Below are 23,437 nucleotides of genomic sequence, written 5' to 3'. Positions count from 1 at the left end.
GCAGTGGGTGGCATGGAGAGTCGTGTCGGTGTGCCAATGTCCAGGAGTCCAGAGGGTAGAGTCGTCAGAGTACAAGCCAGGTCCTAGGAAGCCAGAGGTAAGCGAGGTAGAGTACGTAGCAAGGTTCAAGGGAGTACCAGAGAGCAGAGTAGTCCAGGACAAGCAGGGGTCGAAAGCCAGGGAAATCCAAGGTAAACACAGGAGCTGGAAACAGCAAGGACACAGAGGGAGCAAAGCATAGGTCAGGTACACACAGGGAAACAGGAACTATGCAGAGCGAGGAAGAAGTGGACAGACAAGGGTTATAAAGGAGGGAACACCAATAGGAAAGAGGGGAGGAGTAGAGAGCGAAGTGGGAGACAATAGGGATAGGTCAGGGAGAGAAGAGGAGGAGACAGAAGGGACAGTCAGGGGAAGGGCCTGCAGGGTTTGGGAGGCGGAGACATGACAGCCAGGATAAGAGGAGCGTGCACGCGCGCCCTCTGTAAGGTAGGGATGCGCGAGCACAGGCTGCAGCACAGAGACGGCCCGCAAGGAGTGAGGGGAAGAAGCAGCAGGGGCACAGAGCCCAGAGGAGAGGGATGCGCGCACCCCATCCGTGGGCAGAGGAGACGCACGCACCGGCTGCACCAAGGAGACGGACAGAGAGCAGGGGGCAGACGGTTGACGGCGCCCAGAGGAGGAGTGTGTGCGCGCGCCCTCCGTGAGTTGAGAGGGCGTACGCACCGACCGCGTCACCAGGCACGTGGAGCGCTGTGCCGCGGGTACCACGCTGGAAGAAGGTAAAGGAGTGGAGGAAACAGCTGGGGAAGGTAACGTGGGCACCGCGGGAGAGAGGGAGCGGGGAGCATCATAGCAGGGACTCAGGGACCGCGTGGGTATGCGAGACCTGCGGGGGATGCGCTGCGGCAATGGGAGAGAGGTAGAAGGCAAGGGAGAGGAGTGGGAAGGAGCAGAGGGAGTGACAGGAGATGGGAGAGAGGGACGAGGAAGGGAAGGAATCCCCCCTTGAGGATCAATCTCCGAGTGATCCAACCACGGCTTGAGGGGGAATTTCTGGTGGAACTGTGAAAGTAGTCTTGGGGCATGGATGTGATGTGCAGGTACCCAGGAATGTTCCTCAGGCCCGTAACCCTTCCAGTGTACCAAAAACTGAAGTCTATTTTTAGACCAGCGAGAGTCGATGAGGGACTGTATTTCGTACTCCTGTTGGCCCAGGGTGGACACTGGATTGGGTTTCCGAGAGGGGTCAGAAAAATGACGACTGGGGATATAACTTTTAAGGAGGGACACATGGACCACGGACGGAACCTTCATTGTGGGAGGTAAATCGAGACGATAGACTACCGGATTAACTTTCTCCAAAAATGTTAATGGTCCCAGGAATCTAGGAGATAATTTGGGTGATGGAGTTTTGAGCCTAATATTTTTGGAGGACAGCCACACCAGATCGCCAGGTTTGAAGGAAGGACCCCTTTGACGGTGACGGTCTGCCTTGGTTTTTTGTTTGGCAACCGCAGTCTGTAAGGTCTTGAGGATCTTCTTCCAGCATTCTTGTAACTTGGCGATATGAGAGTCAGCTGCAGGAACACCTGAAGGGGAAGGTGAGAGAGGAAGACTACTGGGATGAAAACCAAAGTTGATAAAGAAGGGTGACTCCTGAGTAGACTCGTTCTTCAGGGAATTTATGGCGAATTCGGCCCATGGCAGAAGATCCACCCAGTTATCTTGTGAGTCTGTAATCAAGCATCTTAGATACTGTTCAAGGGTTTGGTTCATCCTTTCAGTTTGACCATTGGTTTGTGGCTGGTATCCAGAGGAAAACAAGAGAGATATACCCAGTCTTTGGGAGAAAGCCCGACAGAATTTTGAGATGAACTGAGACCCACGGTCCGAGACGATTGAAATGGGAACGCCATGTAACCTGAAAATTTCTCTGGAGAAGACGTCAGCCAAAGTAGCAGAGTTGGGAAGACCCTTGAGGGGGATAAAGTGTGCCTGTTTAGAGAACCTGTCAACTACGACCAGAATGGTGTTCATCCCTTTGGAAATGGGCAGTTCAACATTGAAGTCCATCGAAATGTGCTTCCAGGGTTGTTCCGGAATGGGAAGTGGTAAAAGAAGTCCGGAAGGTTTATGATGGAGTGTCTTGCTCTGGGCACATACAGGACAGGCGGTGGTAAATTCAAGAATGTCTTGATTCATCTTAGGCCACCAAAAAGTCAGTTTAATGAGATCTGCCATCCTTTTGAAGCTTGGATGACCAACTGCTCTAGAGCAATGACCCCAAAGTAACAGTTTATGGCGAAAGCGTGGAACTGTTTATAGACGTCCTTATGGTACCCTGAATCTGCTGGGAATATGGGCCTGATCCTTGTTGATCTCGTCCAACACATCGAAGTTGTTAGCAGAAATTATGCACTTGGCAGGAAGAATAGGCTCCGAGACTTCCTTAGCTTCAGTCTCAGTGGTGAACTGACGAGAGAGGGCGTCCGCTTTAACATTTTTGGTACCAGGAATATATGAGATGGTGTAGTTGAAGCGGGAAAAGAAGAGTGACCAGCGAGCTTGGCGGGAACCCAGGCGACGAGCCTTTTACGCCGGTGCTGCCCGCAGACCAGACCCGTCCCTTCTACTGAGGTGAGGAACGTATATGGGCACGCACCCGCAGCAAAAGGAGCGTGTCCGGAGTGTGGTGTTTTTAGGCGTTGCCAGGCCAGGTGGTGTTAGCTAGCAATACTTGCCGGTACCGGTAAAGAAGTGCCGTCGTCGTTGCCGTTTAGCCAAGGTCAGGGATTGGAGAATTTCGGAAGGTCGTTGTCCAAGCAGGGGTCGAGAGCCAGAGATAGACGTCCGCCGAGCCAAGTAGTGACCTGAGAGAAATTAGAAAGAGTGCCAGCGTAGTGATCCACAAGTGGAAACTATGTCGAGAAATGAGTGAGTGAGAGGACAGGCAATATAAAGTGCGGCTGACCAATCAGAAGTGGAGGCAGACCTGGAGGAGTGCGTGGAGCTATCTTGGATAGGTCCACTTGATTGGCAGGCAGGTGAGTACTTTTATTTTGGCAGGAGGTCCTGTTCGTATGCTGGGGGCGTTTTTTCACTGCTAGAGCAGTGAATAAATTATCTTCACCCGGCGCGCGCTGTTCACGCGCACGACCGGGACACACGGCAGCTGCATGGGAGAGGGAAGACCCAGGAGGGAAGACAGACCGCCGGGGACGGCGGGGAACCTCCAGGACAGCAGAAGTAAGCGGCGCCAGCGAGGGGCACGCACCACAGTGGCAGCGGAAGGCAAAGAAGGTGAGGAGCGGCCAGGCTGCGGGCGCCGCGATCCCTGAATCCTCACAGTACCCCCCCCCCCCTCAGGGTCGGCCTCAGGACGATCCTTCCATGGTTTGGGTGGAAACTTCTTTCGGAAACGTTTGAGAAGTCCGGGTGCATGAATGTCTTTAAGGGGTACCCATGACCTCTCTTTGGGTCCAAAACCCTTCCAATGGACCAAGAAGTGGACCTTACCTCTCGAAAGACAGGAATCTAGTAAAGCCTGGACCTCGTACTCTTCGTTGCCCTGTACAATCACAGGGTCTGGTTTAGAAGTGTGGTCCAGAAAGAGGCTACTGGAGATGAAGGGCTTGAGAAGCGAAGTGTGAAAGACATTCAGGATTCTCATGCTTTGAGGTAATTGAAGTCAGAAGGAAACCGGGTTTACCTGCTCCACGATAGGAAAAGGACCCAGAAACCTAGGTGCCAATTTGGGGGAAGGAGTCTTGAGATGGATGTTCTTGGAAGATAGCCAAACCTTGTCCCCGGGTTTGTAGTTGGGTGCAGGTCGGCGGTGACGATCAGCCTGGGTTTTAGATGTCAAGGAGGCTTTTTGAAGTGCAGATTGAATTCTGGACCAAGAGTCCTGTAGGAGGGAGATGTGTTCGTCCACGGCTGGTACTCCAGAGGAGATTTTAGAAATAGGTAGGCGAGCCGGGTGGAATCCGTAATTGATAAAGAAGGGAGTCTCACGGGCAGACTCGTTCCTGGAGGAATTAAAGGCATACTCAGCCCAGGTAAGTAATTCTGCCCAGTCATCCTGAGAGTTAGAGACGAAGCACCTTAAATATTTCTCGAGGGATTGATTAACCCTCTCGGTCTGTCCGTTAGATTGAGGGTGATATCAAGAAGAAAAGGAAGAAGAGATGCCCAGTCTCTTGGTGAAAGTCCTCCAGAATCTGGAGACGAATTGAGAGCCCCGATCAGATACGATGGATGTAGGAATCCCATGGATCCGGAAAATCTCTTTGGAGAAAATATCAGCTAGGGCGGGTGAGGAGGGTAATCCTTTGAGAGGGATAAAATGTGCCATCTTGGAAAACCGGTCCACTACTACTAGAATGGTGTTCATGCCATTCGACCTAGGCAACTCAACAATAAAATCCATTGATATGTGACCAGGGACGCTCCGGAATAGGTAAAGGTAAGAGAAGACCCTGAGGTTTCTGACGAGGAATCTTGTTATGTGCGTGCACATACCGGACAGGACCGTGTGAATTCGAGAATGGTTTTGGCCATATTGGGCCACCAGAAGGTGCGACGGATGAGATCCAAGGTTTTCTTGAATCCTGGATGTCCTGCCGAGCGGGCAGCATGTCCCCAATCGAGTATCTCAGGAACGAACTTGGGCTCTATGTACAAAGTGTCTTTCGGAACCTCAAGACCAGTCGGAAGATGTTTTTGAGATTTGATGATCTTCTCAAGATTCTTGAACGCCGCAACTGCTATGATCCTTTGTTTAGGAAGGATGGACTCTGTGGTCTTTTCCGGTCTCTCTTCAGAAGAGTATTGTCTAGAGAGAGCATCCGCCTTGACGTTTTTTGTGCCGGGAATATATGACAGAATAAAATTAAACCTGGAGAAAAATAACGACCAGCGGGCTTGGCGGGGACCTAAGCGGCGGGCATTCTCGATGTACAACAGGTTTTTATGGTCCGTGAGAATCGTGAATGGCTCTTTTGACCCCTCCAGAAGGTGCCTCCATTCTTGAAGAACTAATTTGACAGCCAAAAGTTCCCTATTGCCCACGTCATAATTTCTCTCCGCTGGAGAAAACTTCTTAGAGAAAAATCCGCAAGGGTGAAGTTTGTCCTGGGGAGAAAATTTCTGGGATAGAACCGCGCCAGCCCCACAGTCAGAAGCATCAACCTCTAAAGTGAATGGAAAATTAGTGTTCGGATGTCGAAGGATGGGAGCAGACACAAAAGCTTGTTTCAACGTTTTGAAAGCCGTGACTGCCTCGGGTGACCAAGATGAAGGATCTGCACCTTTTTGGGTCAGTGCCGTGATAGGAGCGATAATGGTGGAAAAGTTGCGAATAAATTTCCGGTAATAGTTGGAAAATCCTAAAAATCGCTGAATAGATTTGAGGGAATTGGGTTGCGGCCAATCCACTACGGCTTTCAGTTTCTATGGGTCCATGGCCAAGCCACTGTTGGAGATAATGTACCCAAGAAAGGAAGTGGTAGACTGGTGAAAAAGGCATTTCTCCATTTTGGCAAACAACCGGTTCTCTCGGAAACGAGAAAGCACAAACTTCGTGTGGATGATATGGTCCTGTAAGTTTTGGGAAAAAATAAGGATGTCATCCAGATAGACGATTACAAAGCGATTAAGGACATCCTGAAAGATGTCATTGATAAAGTCCTGAAAAACTGCTGTTGCATTGCACAAACCGAAGGGCATCACCAGGTATTCGTAGTGCCCGCTACGGGTGTTGAAGGCAGTTTTCCATTTATTGCCCTCCCGGATACGGATGAGATTGTATGCCCCACGGAGGGCAAGTTTGGTAAAGAGGTTGGCCCCTTGAAGTCTGTCGAAGAGTTCGGAGATAAGTGGGAGTGGATAACGATTCTTCACCGTAATGTGATTCAGGCCCCGGTAATCAATACATGGTCTGAGAGTACCATCCTTCTTCTTGATGATGAAGAATCCAGCCCCCGCGGGAGAGTTGGAATGACATATAAAGCCAACGCTTCAAGTTCTCACGAATATATTCATCCATGGCTTCCGTCTTGGGCAATGAGAGGGGATAGGATTTGGACTTGGGCAAAGTGTATCCAGGTACCAGGTCAATCGGACAGTCATAAGAACGATGAGGGGGTAAGAGCTCAGATTGCGTCTTGCTAAAAACGTCCAAAAATTCAGCGTAAGAGGAAGGTAATTCCCTTTTAGGATTGGATGTGTTAGCTAGTAGATGAGACGGACGTTCCGTAGACGAAGAAGATTCCTCTGACCTTGACCTCCAGACAATGGGATTAGGGGATACCCAATCGATGTGCGGATTGTGCTTCTGCAACCAGGGCAGGCCAAGCGTGACCGGTGTACCCGGGGCATGAATCACGTCAAAGTCCAGGGTCTCTTTGTGGGATTGAGAAGAAAGGGTGATGGGTCCGGTCTCCAAGGTGATATATGCCGGGGTGAGTGGCCGATTATCAATCCCGACCAAGGCAACGGGGGACCTCTTCTTAGAAAGTGGGATCTGATTTTGTTCAGAGAAGGTCTGGTCCATGAAGTTCCCTCCTGCGCCGAAATCGATAAATGCTGCTGTGGAGGTGCGGAAGGTAGGGCCAGAGAGGGAAACGGGAATGGTCAATTTCTTAGGGAGTTCCCTTTTGGATAGGGGACAAGGAGATTTAGCACCCAGGGAGAGCCCCTTCATACTCACTGGGTTTGGTCATTTCCCGGAGATTGTGGACAGTCACGAGTACGCTGCTCAGAAGATCCGCAATGATAACACGACTCTCCGGTTGAGCGAAATTGTCGTAAGGGTACCCGAGGACGCTGGACTCCGAATTGCATCGGCTCTGAGGCTTCCAGCGCAGGCAGCGGGGAGAAGACGGGTCTCGGGGTAGTAGAGAACCTAGAGAAAGGAGCACGGAAAGGAGTAGACCGGGGTTGCTGACGCTGAGCGCGGCGTACCTGAAGACGCTGGTCCATACGAATGGCCAGGGTGATGAGGTCCTCCAGAAGTCCCGGCCTGGGTTGAGAAGCAAGTTCATCCATCAGGGAGTCCGATAAGCCTTTCCAGAAGACGGAGACTAAGGCCTCCTGACCCCAACGAGTCTCAGCTGCTATGGTCCTGAAATCCAAGGCGTATTAGGCCACAGGCCGACGTCCCTGTGTAAGCTGCAGCAGGGAATCAGAAGCAGTCTCTTGTCGTGCGGGGGTATCGAAGACCTGTCGAAAGTCTCGTCTGAAGGCTGCGTAATCTCGGGTAATATCGGGGCACAGTTCCCAGATCGGGGAGGTCCATGCCAGTGCATTACCTGTGAGCAGACTGTACACATAAGCTACCTTTTTCCGACCATGGAATACAGCTGCGGGGCCATCTCGAACTGGATCTCACATTGGTTGAGGAAGCCACGACAAGCGTGGGGATCCCCGCGTACGGCTTCGGAGCCGGAATCTTCGGACCTGGGGATGAAGTGGATATTGAATCTGACTGCGCCGGCGGTGCAGCCACAGGTGGTGCCTGAAGAGAAAGGTTCTGTACCTGTTGGGAGAGGAGAGCCACTTGATCCGTTAAGGCCTGGATTTGTTGGTACATGGCCGTCATCATAGAGTCCACGTCTGTCTGGTCTGCGTCTTGTGGGCTCGACATAATGTTACGCCGGTGCTGCCCGCAGACCAGACCCGTTCCTTGTACTGAAGTGAGGAACGTATATGGGCACGCACCCGCAGCAAAAGGAGCGTGTCCGGAGTGTGGTGTTTTTAGGCGTTGCCAGGTGGTGTTAGCTAGCAATACTTGCCGGTACCGCTAAAGAAGTGCTGTCGTCGTTGCCGTTTAGCCAAGGTCAGGGATTTGAGAATTCCGGAAGGTCGTTGTCCAAGCAGGGGTCGAGAGCCAGAGATAGACGTCCGCCGAGCCAAGTCGTGACCTGAGAGAAATGAGAAAGAGTGCCAGCGTAGTGATCCACAAGTGGAAACTATGTCGAGAAATGAGTGAGAGGACAGGTAATATAAAGTGCGGCTGACCAATCAGAAGTGGAGGCAGACCTGGAGGAGTGCGTGGAGCTATCTTGGATAGGTCCACTTGATTGGCAGGCAGGTGAGTACTTTTATTTTGGCAGGAGGTCCTGTTCGTCTGCTGGGGGTGTGGTTTCACTGCTAGAGCAGTGAATAAATTATCTTCACCCGGCACGCGCTGTTCATGCGCGCGACCAGGACACACGGCAGCCACATGGGAGAGGGAAGACCCAGGAGGGAAGACAGACCGCCGGGGACGGCGGGGAACCTCCAGGACAGCAGGAGGTAAGCGGCGCCAGCGAGGGGCACGCACCACAGCGGCAGCGGAAGGCGAAGAAGGTGAGGAGGGGCCGGGCCACGGGCGCCGCGATCCCCGAACCCTCATAGAGCCCCCTCAATATATAACAAATTTTTGTGGTCAGTGAAATTGCGATTGGTTCTTTGGAACCTTCCAAAAGGTGTCTCCATTCTTGAAGAGCCAGTTTAATGGCCAAAAGTTCACGGTTACCGACATCATAATTCGTTTCGGCCGCTGAGAACTTCCGTGAAAAAACCACAAGGGTGAAGTTTCTCTTGGGGGGAGGTCCTCTGGGAAAGAACTGCGCCAGCTCCTACGTCCGAGGCGTCGACCTCCAAAGTGAAGGGGAGGGAGGTATCCGGATGACGAAGGATGGGAGCAGACACGAACGCCTTCTTGAGAATCTCAAAGGCGGAGATGGCCTCAGGTGACCAGGATGAGACGTCGGCGCCCTTCTTGGTCAAAGCGGTGATGGGAAGAGCAATAGAATAAAAATTTTTGATGAACTTCCTGTAATAATTGGCAAAGCCAAGAAAACGTTGCACAGCCTTGAGTGAATTAGGGAGTGGCCAGTCGAGGACCGCCTTCAGCTTCTCTGGGTCCATGGAAAAGCCTTGGCTGGAGATGATATAACCCAGGAAGGCAGTAGAAGCCTGGTGGAACAGACATTTCTCCATCTTGGCATAAAGGCGATTAGAACGAAGCCTGGACAGCACAAGTTTGGTATGTTGAATGTGTTCCTCCAGATTTTTAGAAAAGATAAGGATGTCGTCTAGGTAGACTATAACAAAAGTTCCCAATACATCATGGAAGATGTCGTTCATGAACTCCTGAAACACGGCAGGAGCGTTACACAACCCAAAGGGCATAAGAAGATATTCATAATGTCCAGAACGTGTGTTACACTACCGACACACTTTATTGAAGTGTGGTCGGTACCGCAAGCCGGGAAATCTCCCGGCTTGCTCGTGGCCGCCCCTCGGCGTGCCGCGCGTCATAGACGCGCGGTCACGCGTCATCGGGAGCGTGCGCCCCCTGCACGCGCGTCCAGGGGCTCCCCGAGGGAGCCCTGGTGTCCCGCGATCGCGGGACAGCGGCAGGGGGTTCCGGGGGACCCGGCGGACCCGGCAGCGGTAGGGAGAGCGCCCCGATCGGAGGGCGCTCTTCCGCTGCTTCGGCGTGCGCCCGTCACTCTCGGGCGCGCGCCAGGCTACTGCTGCGGCACAGAACGGGCAAATGCTCGAATAAACTGTGCCGCAGCAGTAAATGCTTTTTTCCACTCGTCTCCTTCTCTTATATGAATGAGATTATAGGCACCCCTTAGGTCAAGTTTTGAGAAGATAGAGGCCCCTTGAAGACGGATGAACAGTTCAGAAATGAGCGGGAGAGGATACCGGTTCTTAACCGTGATCTTATTGAGACCGCGGAAGTCAATGCATGGGCTCAGTGATCCATCCTTCTTCTTCACAAAGAAGAAGCCAGTCCTGGCAGGGGAGGTAGAATTGCAGATGAATACCTTCTCCAAATTTTCCTGAATCTAGGTAGTCATGGCCTCGGTTTCCGGGACGGAGAGTGGATAAGACTTGGACTTCGGCAGGACAGTCCCAGGGATGAGGTCGACGGGACAATCGTACGGACGATGAGGAGGAAGAACCTCCGCTTGTACCTTGTTGAACACATCCAAGTACTCATGGTACACAGCAGGCAGGGTCAATAGATTGGAAGAAACGGAGTCCAGACCGGCAAGCACAGCCACGGGAGTCCCTGCTGGAATGGCATCTGCGGACGAGGGCCACTGGAGAGGCAGAGTGCCGGACCAATCAATGCGCGGATTGTGGAGTTGAAGCCAAGGCAATCCTAAAATAATTTGCACAGTAGGAGATTGAAAAACATCGAAGATAATTACCTCCTTATGCCCATCAGCCAGGGTCAAGGTAAGAGGAATAGACTCCCAAATGATGAATGCCGGCTGGAGGGGTCGTCCGTCGATGGCCTCGAGGCCAACAGGGCTCTTCCTTCTGACCATGGGAATTTGATTCTCAAATGCGAACTTCTGGTCCAGGAAATTACCACCCGATCCTGAATCGACGAAAGCTTCAACCTTTACGAAAAGGTTTGGACCTTCCAACGTGGCTGGAAGCAGGAACTTCTTTGGGAGAGCTTCGTAAGGAGAGGGGCAAGGAGAAACAGTACCCAGTAGAAGCCCCTCTACCTTTACTGGGTGCGCCCGTTTCCCGGCTTCAAGGGACAATTCTGGAGACGATGTACCGAAGAGGCACAGTAGAAATACAGCCTGTTCTGGCGGCGCCGCGCTCTCTCGGTTGCCTGGAGTTGTTGACTGCCGACCTGCATCGGTTCCGAGGCCTCCAGGGCCAGGAGAGGAGTGGCGGGTGACCTGTGAGAAACAACAGAGGAAGGAGAATGGGAACAGTGCCTTTCGTGCCGTCGTTCCTGCGTACGCTGATCCATGCGTACGCTCAGAGTGATTAACTCCTCCAGGGACGTACAGTAGCGACATACTTTATCGCACTAAATGCCGGCGGCATGCCGGGATCTACCCCAGCTGCCGCCAGTAATAACCGCGCGCCGCTGCGTTTCCCCCACGCACCCCCCCTCCAACTCGCGCGCAACTTATTATGCTTCCGGACCCCGAGCCCGGCTTCTGCTCTGCCCCTCTGCTTCCCCGCACCCCCGCTTACCTTAATTTGATGTCCAGGGGTGTCGGGGAAGCCTGGGGAAGCCGGGGAAGACGGGGAAGACGGGCGCGCATGTGACTGTGACGTCACAGTGCGCCGCCACGCGCCGCGGCTACCCGCTTCCCAGCCTCATACAGCCAGCGGCATTTGCTCGAATAAGAGCTGCCGCTGCTGTATGCCGGGCATGAGTCGCGAGGTCGTCTTTCAACGTATATGAGAGTCCGTGCCAGTACGCGGCGGTGAGGGCCTCATCATTCCATTGGACTTCGGCGGCCAGAGTACGGAACTCGATGGCGTATTTGGCAGCTGATCTTCGGCCCTGAGAAATATGAAAAAGGGAGAAGGCGGCTGTCTCACCCCGTGCGGGAATATCAAAGACAAGTTGAAATTCAAATCTGAACAATGGATAATCTTGCGTTACTTTGCATTTGCGCTCCCATAGGGGGGAGGCCCAAGCGAGAGCGTCTCCAGTGAGCAAAGCGTATATATATGCAATCTTAGCACAGCCAGTTGGAAACAGGGAGGGGGACATCTCAAACTGCACCTCACATTGGTTTAAGAAACCGCGGCAGGTGAGGGGGTCCCCATCGTAGTGATTTGGAGAGGGAATCCGTGAGCCGGGACTGGCGTAGGTGGTAGCCACTGGTGGCGTAGAAGCCGTGGAACCCTCCTGAAGGGAAAAGGTAGCCAATTGCTGGGAGACAGTGGACAGCTGATTGCTAACAAATTGTAAGGCCTCTATGGAAATACTTGTACCCACCTCAGGGGGTCTGCGTTTGTTGGGCGCTGCATAATGTCACGCCTGTATGCCCGCAGACCTGGCAGGACCCCAGTACTGAGGTGGGAACGGTATGACACCATTCACCCACAGCAGTGGGAGCAAGCCCGGAGTGTGGTATAGCGTTGCTGGGTCTGTTGGAAGAGAGTTAGATATATACTTGCAACGCTTGGGGGTGTCCGTCAGAATAGTCGTGTCCGTGTGCCAATGTTCAGGAATCCAGAGCGTAGAGTCGTCAGAGTACAAGCCAGGTCCAGGAAGCCAGAGGTAAGCGAGGTAGAGTACGTAGCAAGGTTCACAGGGATACCAGAGAGCAGAGTAGTCCAGGACAAGCAGGGGTCAAAAGCCAGGGACATCCAAGATAACACAGGAGCAGGAAACAGCAGGGACACAGAGGGAGCACAGCATAGGTCAGGTACACACAGGGAAACAGGAACTATGCAGAGCGGGGAAGAAGTGGACAGACAGGGGTAATAAAGGAGGGAACACCAATAGGAAAGAGGGGAGGAGTATAGAGAGAAGTGGGAGACAATAGGGATAGGTCATTGAGAGAAGAGGAGGAGACAGAAGGGGCAGTAAGGGGAATGACCTGCAGGGTTTGGGAGGCGGAGACATGACAGCCAGGATAAGAGGAGTGTGTGCGCGCGCTCTCTGTAAGCTGGGGATGCGCGCGCACAGGCTGCAGCACAGAGACGGCCCGCAAGGAGTGAGGGGAAGAAACAGCAGGGGCACAGAGCCCAAAGGAGGGGCGTGCACGCGCGGCCTCCATGGGCAGAAGAGACGCACGCACCGGCTGCACCAAGGAGACAGCCCGCAGGGACCGAGAGGAGGGGGCAGACGGTTCACAGCGCCCAGAGGAGGAGTGTGTGCGCGCGCCCTCCGTGAGTTAAGAGGGCGCACGCACCGGCCGCGTCACCAGGCGCGCAGAGCGCCGTGCCTCGGGTACCATGCTGGAAGAAGGTAAGGGAGTGGGAGAAACAGCTGGGGAAGGTAACGCGGGCACCGCGGGAGAGAGGGAGCGGGGAGCATCATAGCAGGGACTCAGGGACCGCGTGGGTATGCGAGACCTGCGGGGGATGCGCTGCGGCAATGGGAGAGAGGTAGAAGGCAAGGACGAGGAGTGGGAAGGAGCAGAGGGAGTGACAGGAGATGGGAGAGAGGGACGAGGAAGGGAAGGAATCTCCTGAGTCGTCACAGAGGAAGTGTAGAGGGCAGTGGTGGGGCATGGAGAGAAGTATGGGGCAGTAGGGGGAGGGGGCAGTAGGGGTAGGGGCAGTAGGGGGAGGGGGCAGTAGGGGTAGGGGCTATTCACAGTGGAGTGAAAATAAAATAACGAAATGAAAACAAACCCTCCGGGGAATTGTCCGGGGCCGGTAGAAACATTTCCCCGCTGTTAGTCGTCGGGCGCCTGACGCATTTCACATTGCTTCTATGGGGCGAGTTTACAAACTCATAGGCTGCAGTTACCAGCTCCTCTCCCCCTCATCTCTTCCCCCTCACCCTGTATCTGTAACTTCTGGGTCCAGTCTACAGTTTGGGGGTCTTGCAACATCTGGCTCAGGCTGCGGGGGTCCCTGCTGAACAGGAAGTACGTGTTGGTGTAGTGGTCCAAGGGGTCGATCCTTTCCTGGGAAGAGAGCTATAAGCGATGAGCAGCGTACAAGACAGACAAATAAAGGAGGGGAGGGAGAGAGGAGGGAGAGAGGGGGGAGAGGGAGGAGGAGAGGGGGAGGGGGAGGGAGAGAGGAAGGGAGAGGGAGAGAAGGAGGGAGAGGGAGAGAGAAGGGAGAGGGAGAGAGGAAGGTAGAGGGAGAGAGGAAGGTAGAGGGAGAGAGAAGAGAGAGGGAGAGAGGGAGAGAAGGTAAGGAATGGAGAGAGAAGGGAGGGAGAGAGGGGAGGGAGGTAGAGAGAAGGTAAGGAGAGAGAGAGAAGGGAGGGAGGAGAGAAGGAAGTATGAGGAGGGAGGGAGAGAGGGGAGAAAAGGGAGGGAGAAAAGGGAGAGAAGGGAGGGAGAGATGTGAGGGAGGGGGAAGATGGGGAGGTAGGGAGAGAAGAGAGGGATAGATAGGAGAGAGAGAGAAGGGAGGGAGAGAGGGGAGAGAAGGGAGGGATAGATGTGTGGGATGGGGAGGATGGGGAGGGAGGGGAGATAAGGGGGGAAAGGAGAGAGTGGAGAGAGAAGAGAGGGAGAGCACAGAGAGAAGGGAGGGATAGAAGGGGGGAAATGAGAGAGAGAAGGGAGGGAGAGGAGAGAGGGAGCAGAGAGAGAAGGGAGGGAGAGGAGAGAGAGAAAGGAGTGAGAGCAGAGAGAGAAGGGAGGAAGAGAGGGGAGGAAGGAAGGATGGGGAGAGAAGGAAGGATGGGGAGGGAGAGAACGATACGAGAGAGGGAGGAGAGATAAAAGGGATGAGACAGAGGCATTACAAAGTGACATCCCAGAGCAATCTCAGAGACAGACATGAGAAAGAGACAGCGAGGGCTTCTGATCCCCCCTTCTGAGAAATTCTTATTTGGGGTTATTCCAGGTCTGTTCCGCTCACCTCCTGCGGGGGGCGACATATGACGGAGGTGAAGTCTGGCCACCGATCCACCACGACCTGCAGCTTGAAGGGGTTATCCCGGGTCACGTAATGCAGAGCCCCATACACCTGCGGGTCAGGAGCGGGAGAGAGCTCAGCGGGGCCAGAGAGGTCAGAGGTCAGCGTCGCAGCCTGCGCCTTACCTTCAGGGACTCGGGGAAGTTGCGGGCCAGCGCCCCCTGCAGGACAGCTAGCGTTGCGCTGCATGTTAGAAGAGGCATCCTAGGGGAGAAGAGGTGTGACAAGTACCCTCTAATACAGGGGAGTCCTCAGGGGCAACCAACAGGTCAGGTTTTCAGGATATCCCAGCTTCAGCACAGGTGGCTCAGTCACAGGCTCAGTCAAAGACGTGTTGAAGCAGGGACGGATTGAGCCCCCTGTGCTGAAGCTGGAACATCCTGAAAACCTGACCTGTTGGTGGCCCTTGAGGACTGGAGTTGCCCGCCCCTGCTCTAATACCTTATCTGACCTAATACCCCCCTGACCCTTCCCCCACCCCACGCAATCAGAAGGACCTTGAAGCAGTCACTCCAGCCCCCCAGAGACCCCATAAACTGAGTCTTAAATCCCCCCCCTCACACACCATGTACTGCCCCCCCCCCTCACACACCATGTACTGCCCCCCCCTCACACACCATGTACTGTCCCCCCCCTCACACACCATATACTGCCCCCCCCTCACACACCATGTACTGTCCCCCCTCCCACACCATGTACTGTCCCCCCCTCACACACCATGTACTGCCCCCCCTCACACACCATGTACTGTCCCCCCTCCCACACCATGTACTGTCCCCCCCTCACACACCATGTACTGCCACCCCCCTCACACACCATATACTGTCCCCCCCTCACACATCATGTACTGTCCCCCCTCCCACACCATGTACTGTCCCCCCCCTCACACACCATGTACTGCCCCCCCCCTCACACACCATGTACTGCCTCCCCCTCACATACCATGCACTGCCCCCATCACACACAATGTACTGCCCCCCCTCACACACCATGTACTGCCCCCCCTCACACACCATGTACTGCCCCCCCCTCACACACCATGTACTGCCTCCCCCTCACACACCATGTACTGCCCCCCTCACACACCATTTACTGCCCCCCTCACACAGCATGTCCTGCCCCCCCTCACACACCATGTACTGCCCCCCCTCACAAACCATGTACTGTCCCCCCTCCCACACCATGTACTGTCCCCCCCTCACACACCATGTACTGCCCCCCCTCACACACCATGTACTGTCCCCCCTCCCACACCATGTACTGTCCCCCCCTCACACACCATGTACATTACCCCCCCCTCACACACCATGTACTGTCCCCCCCTCACACACCATGTACTGTCCCCCCTCCCACACCATGTACTGTCCCCCCTCCCACACCATGTACTGTCCCCCCCCCCTCATACACCATGTACTGCCCCCCCTCACACACCATGTACTGCCTCCCCCTCACATACCATGTACTGCCCCCCCATCACACACCATGTACTGTCCCCCATCCCACACCATGTACTGTCCCCCCTCACACACCATGTACTGCCCCCCCCCCTCACACACCATGTACTGTCCCCCCTCCCACACCATGTACTGTCCCCCCCTCACACACCATGTACTGCCCCCCCTCACACACCATGTACTGTCCCCCCCTCACACACCATGTACTGTCCCCCCTCCCACACCATGTACTGTCCCCCCCCTCACACACCATGTACTGCCCCCCCATCACACACCATGTACTGCCTCCCCCTCACATACCATGTACTGCCCCCCCATCACACACAATGTACTGCCCCCCCCCTCACACACCATGTACTGCCCCCCTCACACCATGTACTGCTCCCCCCTAACACACCATGTACTGCCTCCCCCTCACACACCATGTACTGCCCCCCCTCACACACCATGTACTGCTCCCCCTCACACACCATGTACTGCCTCCCCCCTCACACACCATGTACTGCCCCCCCCCCTCACACACCATGTACTGCCCCCCCCCCTCACACCATGTAATGCCCTCCCTTCACCTGGCTGCAGTCTCCTCTTTCCAAGAGAAAGCCGCCCCCCCGCCCCCTTCCCTGAAGGCCGGGGAGGAATACCCTGCAGCGTGCGATCGCTCGCGTGTAATGAAGACCGTTATTAGTGACTAAGGTCCCCAGAGAGCCGTGTGTTAATAAGTCACACCGTTAACTATTCCAGAGCATTGCACCATTCTTGTTGATGAGTAACTTGGGGTGTAGGGCGAGTCACCCCAGGTCACTGTCCTCCCTCTTTAGCAGGTGATATTGAAATTAACCCAGGCCCTCCCTTTTCAACTCTGTCCCATACAACTGAGAATACGCCCTTCAAATTCCAAAAGTCTATCTGTCGCCCGTATAAATATCCGGAGCCTGCTGCCCAAACTGGACGGACTAAGAGGATGGTGCCTTATGCAGAAACCCAAAGCCATCGTTCTCACAGAAACATGGCTAACCCCTAAAACTCCCGATGCAAATATCGCTATTCAGGGATACTCCATTTCCAGGTGATAGTGTGTGAAGACAGAGCCCAGCCAGCGACTTCAGAGTAATCACTGACAATAACTGAGAGGGGTACGTGCCTAGTGGTGTCCACTTAACAACCACACAGATTGACCCACCAATACCCACCCAATCAGTATTAGTACATAAAGCAATGTCCAGTATGAACAGGAAGAATTACAGGCACTAAGGCCCTTACCTGTTAACTTGTGGGACATCCATAGCATCTGCGGTGTGCAAGCCGTCCGAGTGGTAGGTCCAGGTGATAGCGTGTGAGACAGAGCCCAGCCAGCGACTTCCAACGCTGGAGAGAGGAACAAGTCCAAGGCAACTCCAAAATAGCAAAATAGCAGATCAACATGTATTGCAAGCTATAAACAATACATGGACTATATGTATTCTATATGTATTCTCATGTTCATGTATTGTTTATAGCTTGCAATACATGGACTATATGTATTCTCATGTCCATGTATTGTTTATAGCTTGCAATACATGGACTATATGTATTCTCATGTCCATGTATTGTTTATAGCTTGCAATACATGGACTATATGTATTCTCATGTCCATGTATTGTTTATAGCTTGCAATACATGTTGATCTGCTATTTTGCTATTTTGGAGTTGCCTTGGACTTGTTCCTCTCTTCAGCGTTGGAAGTCGCTGGCTGTGCTCTGTCTCACACGCTATCACCTGGACCTACCACTCGGACGGATTGCGCGCCGCAGATGCTATGGATGTCCCACAAGTTAACAGGTAAAGGGCCTCAGTGCCTGTAATTCTTCCTGTTCATACTGGACATTGCTTTATGTACTAATACTGATTGGGTGGGTATTGGTGGGTCAATCTGTGTGGTTGTTAAGTGGACACCACTAGGCACGTACCCCTCTCAGTTATTGTCAGTGATTACTCTGTGGACATTTTATTTACATCTGGACACTTATGGAATATATGCTCATTAGATAGATACCTGATTGCTGAGCACCACATTCAACCACTTTCTATACTCCATTTCTAGGAAAGATGGGTCAAAGAGAGGAGGAGCGGTGTTATTTTATTTTGCAGACACCTTACAATTAACGCTGCTAAATTGCCCCCCAAGCCCGTCCTCTTTTGAAATCCTAGTTGGCAGAATCTGCCTCCCCTTTTCTAAGCTCGTCCTGATTGCTGGCATCTACCGCCCCCCTAAAGCCCCTCTACAATCCCTGACTGATATCACCCAGTTTCTTGGCTCCATTTCCTCTCTGAATGAGAAGAGTGAGCTGCTAGTTCTTGGGACAATTGGCTCAACCCAAAAAACAACAAAATCCAGATACAACTCAAGTCACTTAACCTATCGCAACTCATTTCCCAACGACAAACCTGAAATCGCACAACCATTCCTTGCTAGACTGGATTCTCTCCTCTAATCCAATCCTCTGGCATCCTTCCTGATATTTTCAGTGACCATGCAATAGTGTACTGTGTAAGGAAAATTAAACCGCCCCAATCAAGCCCTAAAGTTCCCCTCACTAGAACATTTAGAAACTTTAACCCACAACAGTTTCTGGATGACCTTACCAACTGCCCATGGCACAGAATGGATTTAATTCCAGACCCTGATTCTGCGCTTGACTATTTCCAATCCGAGTTCCTAAAACTCTGCGATACCCATGCTCCACTACGCAGAATAAGGGTACGGGGGACCCACCTTCCATGGGTTACACCTGACCTTATAGCACTCTACCAGTTCAGGGATGCCTTGTGGAAAAGCTACAAAGTAACTGGCACTACCAAGGATCTCAATCACTACAGATACCTGCGGAACATGTGCACAAGGCAAACAAGGCATGCAAAAGCACAATATTACTCTGACAATCTCCTCCAGAATACATCAAACCCAGCTAACTTCTGGAAGGTTATCAACAATATATTCCAGCCTCCTAACCATCAACAACCAAGTAATATCACTAAGGGGGATATTACTCTGACAAACCCCACTGACATTGCAAATGCATTCAACGATTACTTTGTGGGGTGTGCCACTAATTTATTAGCAAAACGCAACCCAAACCACAAACATGAACCTCACTCTGAGAGTGCCCCTATAGCCCCACCATCTCCCAACAATTTTGAATTTGGCCCTGTATCCAAAGAGGAGATTACACAAGTGCTCCTCAAATGAAAACTAAGCAGCCAATGTGGACCTGACTTACTGCAATGTACGTTCTTAAGGCTGCTGCCTGCGCTGCACACGCGTGTCTGAGAAGCAGGCGGCGCGTGCAGCTGAGTCCCCCGGTCTGCAGAGAGCTGCAGGGGGAAAGACGGGGGGTGTGATGGGGAAGTGACAGGGGCACGGCCGTGACATCACCCGGCAGGTTCGCCCTCATTGGCTGAACCACGGGGGGCGTGGCCTAGCGCTCCGTCGCAAGTCCTGCTCTCAATTTTCTTGAGAGCAGGAGTTTCTCTCAGCGCAGCGCGGCAGCCCCCCTTGCAGCGGGCCCAGCCCCATTGTGGGGCGGATCTTGTCCCTGTAGCGTCTGTCACAGTGGGCGCTGCAGTAGCCAGCGGGGACCTGGCCTAAGACTTGGTGCCCCAGCCATTGCCAAACTAATTGCTTCCATAGTCAACTCTATCCTGTCTGCAGGCCATATCCCTAAGACCTGGAAAACTTTGCCACAGTGATGGCTTTTTGATCTTTAGTGGGAAACGCTTGGGTGTATCGAGTGTAGTGGTCTGTCACTACCAGCCATTGCTGATGCCTTTTGAATCGGGCTCTATGCACAAAAAGTCCATACACACTAAATCCATAGGACCGGAGCTTTTGAGATGGCCCATTGGGGCAGCACGGGTGGGGAGTGTCTTTCTATGTATGCACCGTAGACATTTCCTGCAGTGTTGCTCCACTGACTCCCACATTCTAGGCCAGAAAAAACGATCTCTCACTAAGCCAAAGGTTTAACCACCCCCAAATGTCCGTGATCATCATGTAGTGATCTTAAAACGAGGCGCCGGGGTAGAAACAGTTGTCGTCTGTCAGGATGGTCGTGATATCGAACAACTCTATAGAGGAGGCCATTAACCATCTCAAATGTATCCCATTCCCTCATGAGGAGGCCCACAGTATCAGGAGGAGGCCCACAGTATCAGGAGGAGCCCTTTTTATTAATGAAGACAGCATTAGCCGCTGGATCATCTATTTGCGTCAGTACCACTTCTTTCCAAGTGAAAATGACATTCTGGTTGATGCCCATGCCATCGGGGTGACAGTAGGCTTCGGGAAGGGCTTGAGGTCGGCACCCTAAGGAATCTGCGGCTCGCAGCTCGGAGAACGCCACTCGGTTGTTTAAGATGGCCATGGTGGAATACATAGCTTTTATTCCTGGCCCTGGAATTTCTTCCCAGGGACCATCGTCGGATGTCTCATCCAGTCTCGGTCTCCTAGATAGAGCATCGGCTCCTATGTTGAGGGGCCCAGGTTTATATTTCAGAGTGAACTGATAATTGGAGAGGGTAGCTAACCATCTATGACCTGTCGCATCCAATTTGGCAGTTGTTTGAACATAGGTCAGCGGATTGTTGTCTGTCCTGACTTCAAAGGTGACCCCATATAGGTAGTCATGTAATTTTCCTGATACGGCCCACTTAAGGGCAAGAAACTCCAATTTATGCACTGGGTAGTTCTTCTCACTAGGAGTCAAACTTCTGCTTGCATAGGCCACTGGGCGCAATCCAGCGGATTTAGAGTTGACTATGGAAGCAATTAGTTTGGCAATGGCTGGGGCACCAAGTCTTAGGCCAGGTCCCCGCTGGCTACTGCAGCGCCCACTGTGGCGGACGCTACAGGGACAAGATCCGCCCCACAATGGGGCTGGGCCCGCTGCGAGGGGGGGGCCGCCGCGCTGCGCTGAGGGAAACTCCTGCTCTCAAGAAAATTGAGAGCAGGACTTGTGACGGAGCGCTAGGCCACACCCCCGGCGGTTCAGCCAATGAGAGCGAATCTGCCAGGTGTTGTCACGGCCGTGCCCCCGTCACTCCCCCATCACACCCCCCCCCATCATTCCCCCTGCAGCTCTCTGCAGACCGGGGGACTCAGCTGTACGCGCCGCCTGCCTCGCAGACACGCGTGCAGCGCAGGCAGCAGCCTTAGGAACAAACATTGCAGTAAGTTAGGTCCACATTGGCTGCTTAGTTTTGGTTTGAAGAGCGCTTGTGTAATCTCCTCTTCGGATACTGGGACAAATTGAAAATTGTTGGCAGAGGGTGGGGCTATATGGGTACTCTCAGAGTGAGGATACTCGGGGAAGGTCTCTAATGAAAAATATCTATTGGTTTCCTGGCGACCGTAATACTTGATAAGAGATGGGTGATCTGGCACACAATCAATATAACAATGATGATATAACACGCCGGTGCCCACGGGTCAAGGGGGACAGTCCTGCAAAATCCCCAAGAAATCACATAGGTAGGAAGGAAGGTCCAGGCACTCGGTCTTTGCAAATAAAGAAATATTTAATCCAGCAAAAATTCCAATGTTTCGACTGCGTATAAGCAGTCTTTGTCAAGGTGAGAGCCTCTCCAAGCCATGAAATTGAGCCTCGATGCCGAGAAGGCATTCGACCGAATCAAATGGTCCTTTCTCGACCAAACTCTGCTCAAATTCGGCTTCACAGGCCCCTTCCTAGAGGGAGTCCGCGCCCTATATCAAAATCCCACAGCATACATTAAATTACCAGGCGGACAACTAAACCCAATCCCAATCAAAAATGGAACAAGGCAAGGCTGCCCCCTATCCCCACTATTATTCGCAATCACAATCGAACCATTAGCGGCCCAAATAAGAGCCGAACCAAGTATCAAAGGTATCCCGATCGGAGACACGGAATACAAAATGTCCCTCTTTGCGGACGATGTAATCTTGACCCTCGCAGACCCACACATCTCTCTCCCTAACCTCCAAAAAATACTAGATCAATTCAGCCAGGTCTCTGACTACAAGGTTAATATGGAAAAATCAGAAGTGCTTAACCTTTCCTTACCAGATCCTGTCTGGAAACTACTACAGTCTAACTATAAATACACATGGAACTCTTCCACATAAAATACTTAGGAGTAAAGATAACCAACACTTACAAATCTCTTTACCAATCAAACTACCCTCCCCTATTTGATCGAATCATAAAAGATTTAGACTCATGGAACAACCACCAAATCTCCTGGTTTGGCAGAATTGTCTCCTGCAAAATGAATATCCTCCCCCGCTTACTATACTTCTTCCAGACCCTCCCAGTAACAATACCCCTATCAGAATTGAAAAACATACAGTCCCACATATTCCGATTTATCGGAAAACGGTGTAAGCCCAGGGTCTCGAGGTCAGTTATGCTATCATCAAAGACGAGAGGTGGCTTAGGCGCACCTGACGTGATCAGATACTACCAAGCAGCCCAACTACGCCAGGCGGTGGTCTGGAATAATCCCCCGACCTCCAACTGCTGGTTGGCGATAGAATCTTATCACGCATCCCCCACCCCCCTCCCAGTTATCCTATGGTCCCAAGCAAACAAAGAAAAGCGACCCCAGAAATTCGAACTCGGAGCAATGAGATGCACATGGTCCATTTGGCTTAAAAACAAAGGGAAGTATGGCCTATCAGCATCCCCCTCTCAACCCACCCCTATCTTCGTAAACCCAGAATTCCCGCCTGGGTGCTCCCGCAATCAATTCGGTCAGTTCCAGGACCTAAATATTAGAATGGTTGCAGATCTGCTGAAGAAAGAGGAAATTCTGTCCTTCCAAGAGCTCCAAGATAAGTATCACTCACACGACCTTCACCTGTTTAAATTTCTACAAATCAGACATTTTATCCGAGCCCTATCCCAAAACTCTAAGTTTCCCGCCCTGACTAAATTTAAATCCCTGTCTCAAAGGCGAATATCAAAAGGGACTTGTATCCGAGATTTATAGAGGGATAGAGTCAACTCTCCCCCCCCCCCCCCATCCCATTCCTATATGCAAAAGTGGTCTGCCGATCTTAACCTCCAGATGGACATGGAGGACTGGGAGGATGTCTGGGAATCAGCTACCAAAATGTCGATTTGTACCATAACAAAAGAAAATATCTATAAAATCCTATTCCAATGGTACCTGACCCCGAGCAGACTGAGCCAGATCTTCCCCGGCACACCAGACCTGTGCTGGAGGGGATGTGGTCAAAGGGGAGACATGGCCAGTGGTGGGATTCAAAATTTTTAGCAACAGGTTCTCTCTCACGGGTGGGGGGGGGGGCGGGAGAGAAACAAGGGGGGGAAAGAGAAACAAGGGGGATGGGCGAGAAACAAGGGGGTGGGCGAGAAACAAGGGGGTGGGCGAGAAACAAGGGGGGGAAAGAGAAACAAGGGGGGGCGAGAAACAAGGGGGGGGAAGAGAAACAAGGGGGGGAAAGAGAAACAAGGGGGGGAGAGATAGAGGTGGGGGAACGGGAGAGAGACGGGGGGGAAGAGGGAGAGAAACGGAGGGGGAAGAGGGAGAGAGACGGGGGAAAAGGGAGAGAGATGGGG

The 23,437-nt window shown here is 52.7% G+C and overlaps 1 protein-coding gene across 2 annotated transcripts in view; it reads right to left on the bottom strand.

Annotated features, from left to right (window-relative positions):
* Positions 1-16,794, bottom strand: part of LOC142483290 (glycine N-acyltransferase-like) — an 87,592-nt gene extending 70,798 nt beyond the window's left edge. Inside the window, exons 1-4 of one of the 2 annotated variants that reach the window (XM_075583383.1) lie at positions 16,406-16,794; positions 14,508-14,586; positions 14,326-14,433; positions 13,286-13,424 (exon numbers count right to left, since the gene is read on the bottom strand). In XM_075583383.1, coding sequence (XP_075439498.1) covers positions 13,286-13,424; positions 14,326-14,433; positions 14,508-14,585 — 325 coding nt within the window. In that variant the 5' untranslated portion in view covers position 14,586; positions 16,406-16,794. The remainder of the gene's footprint in view (positions 1-13,285; positions 13,425-14,325; positions 14,434-14,507; positions 14,587-16,405) is intronic. The other variant, XM_075583384.1, reaches the window with a different exon arrangement.
* Positions 16,795-23,437: the final 6,643 nt, after the last annotated feature.

The sequence above is a fragment of the Ascaphus truei genome, unplaced genomic scaffold, assembly GCF_040206685.1.
Source record: "Ascaphus truei isolate aAscTru1 unplaced genomic scaffold, aAscTru1.hap1 HAP1_SCAFFOLD_315, whole genome shotgun sequence".
NCBI lineage: Eukaryota > Metazoa > Chordata > Amphibia > Anura > Ascaphidae > Ascaphus > Ascaphus truei.
Note: the sequence above shows the minus strand (reverse complement) of the source record. Positions and strands in the feature narration are given on the sequence as shown.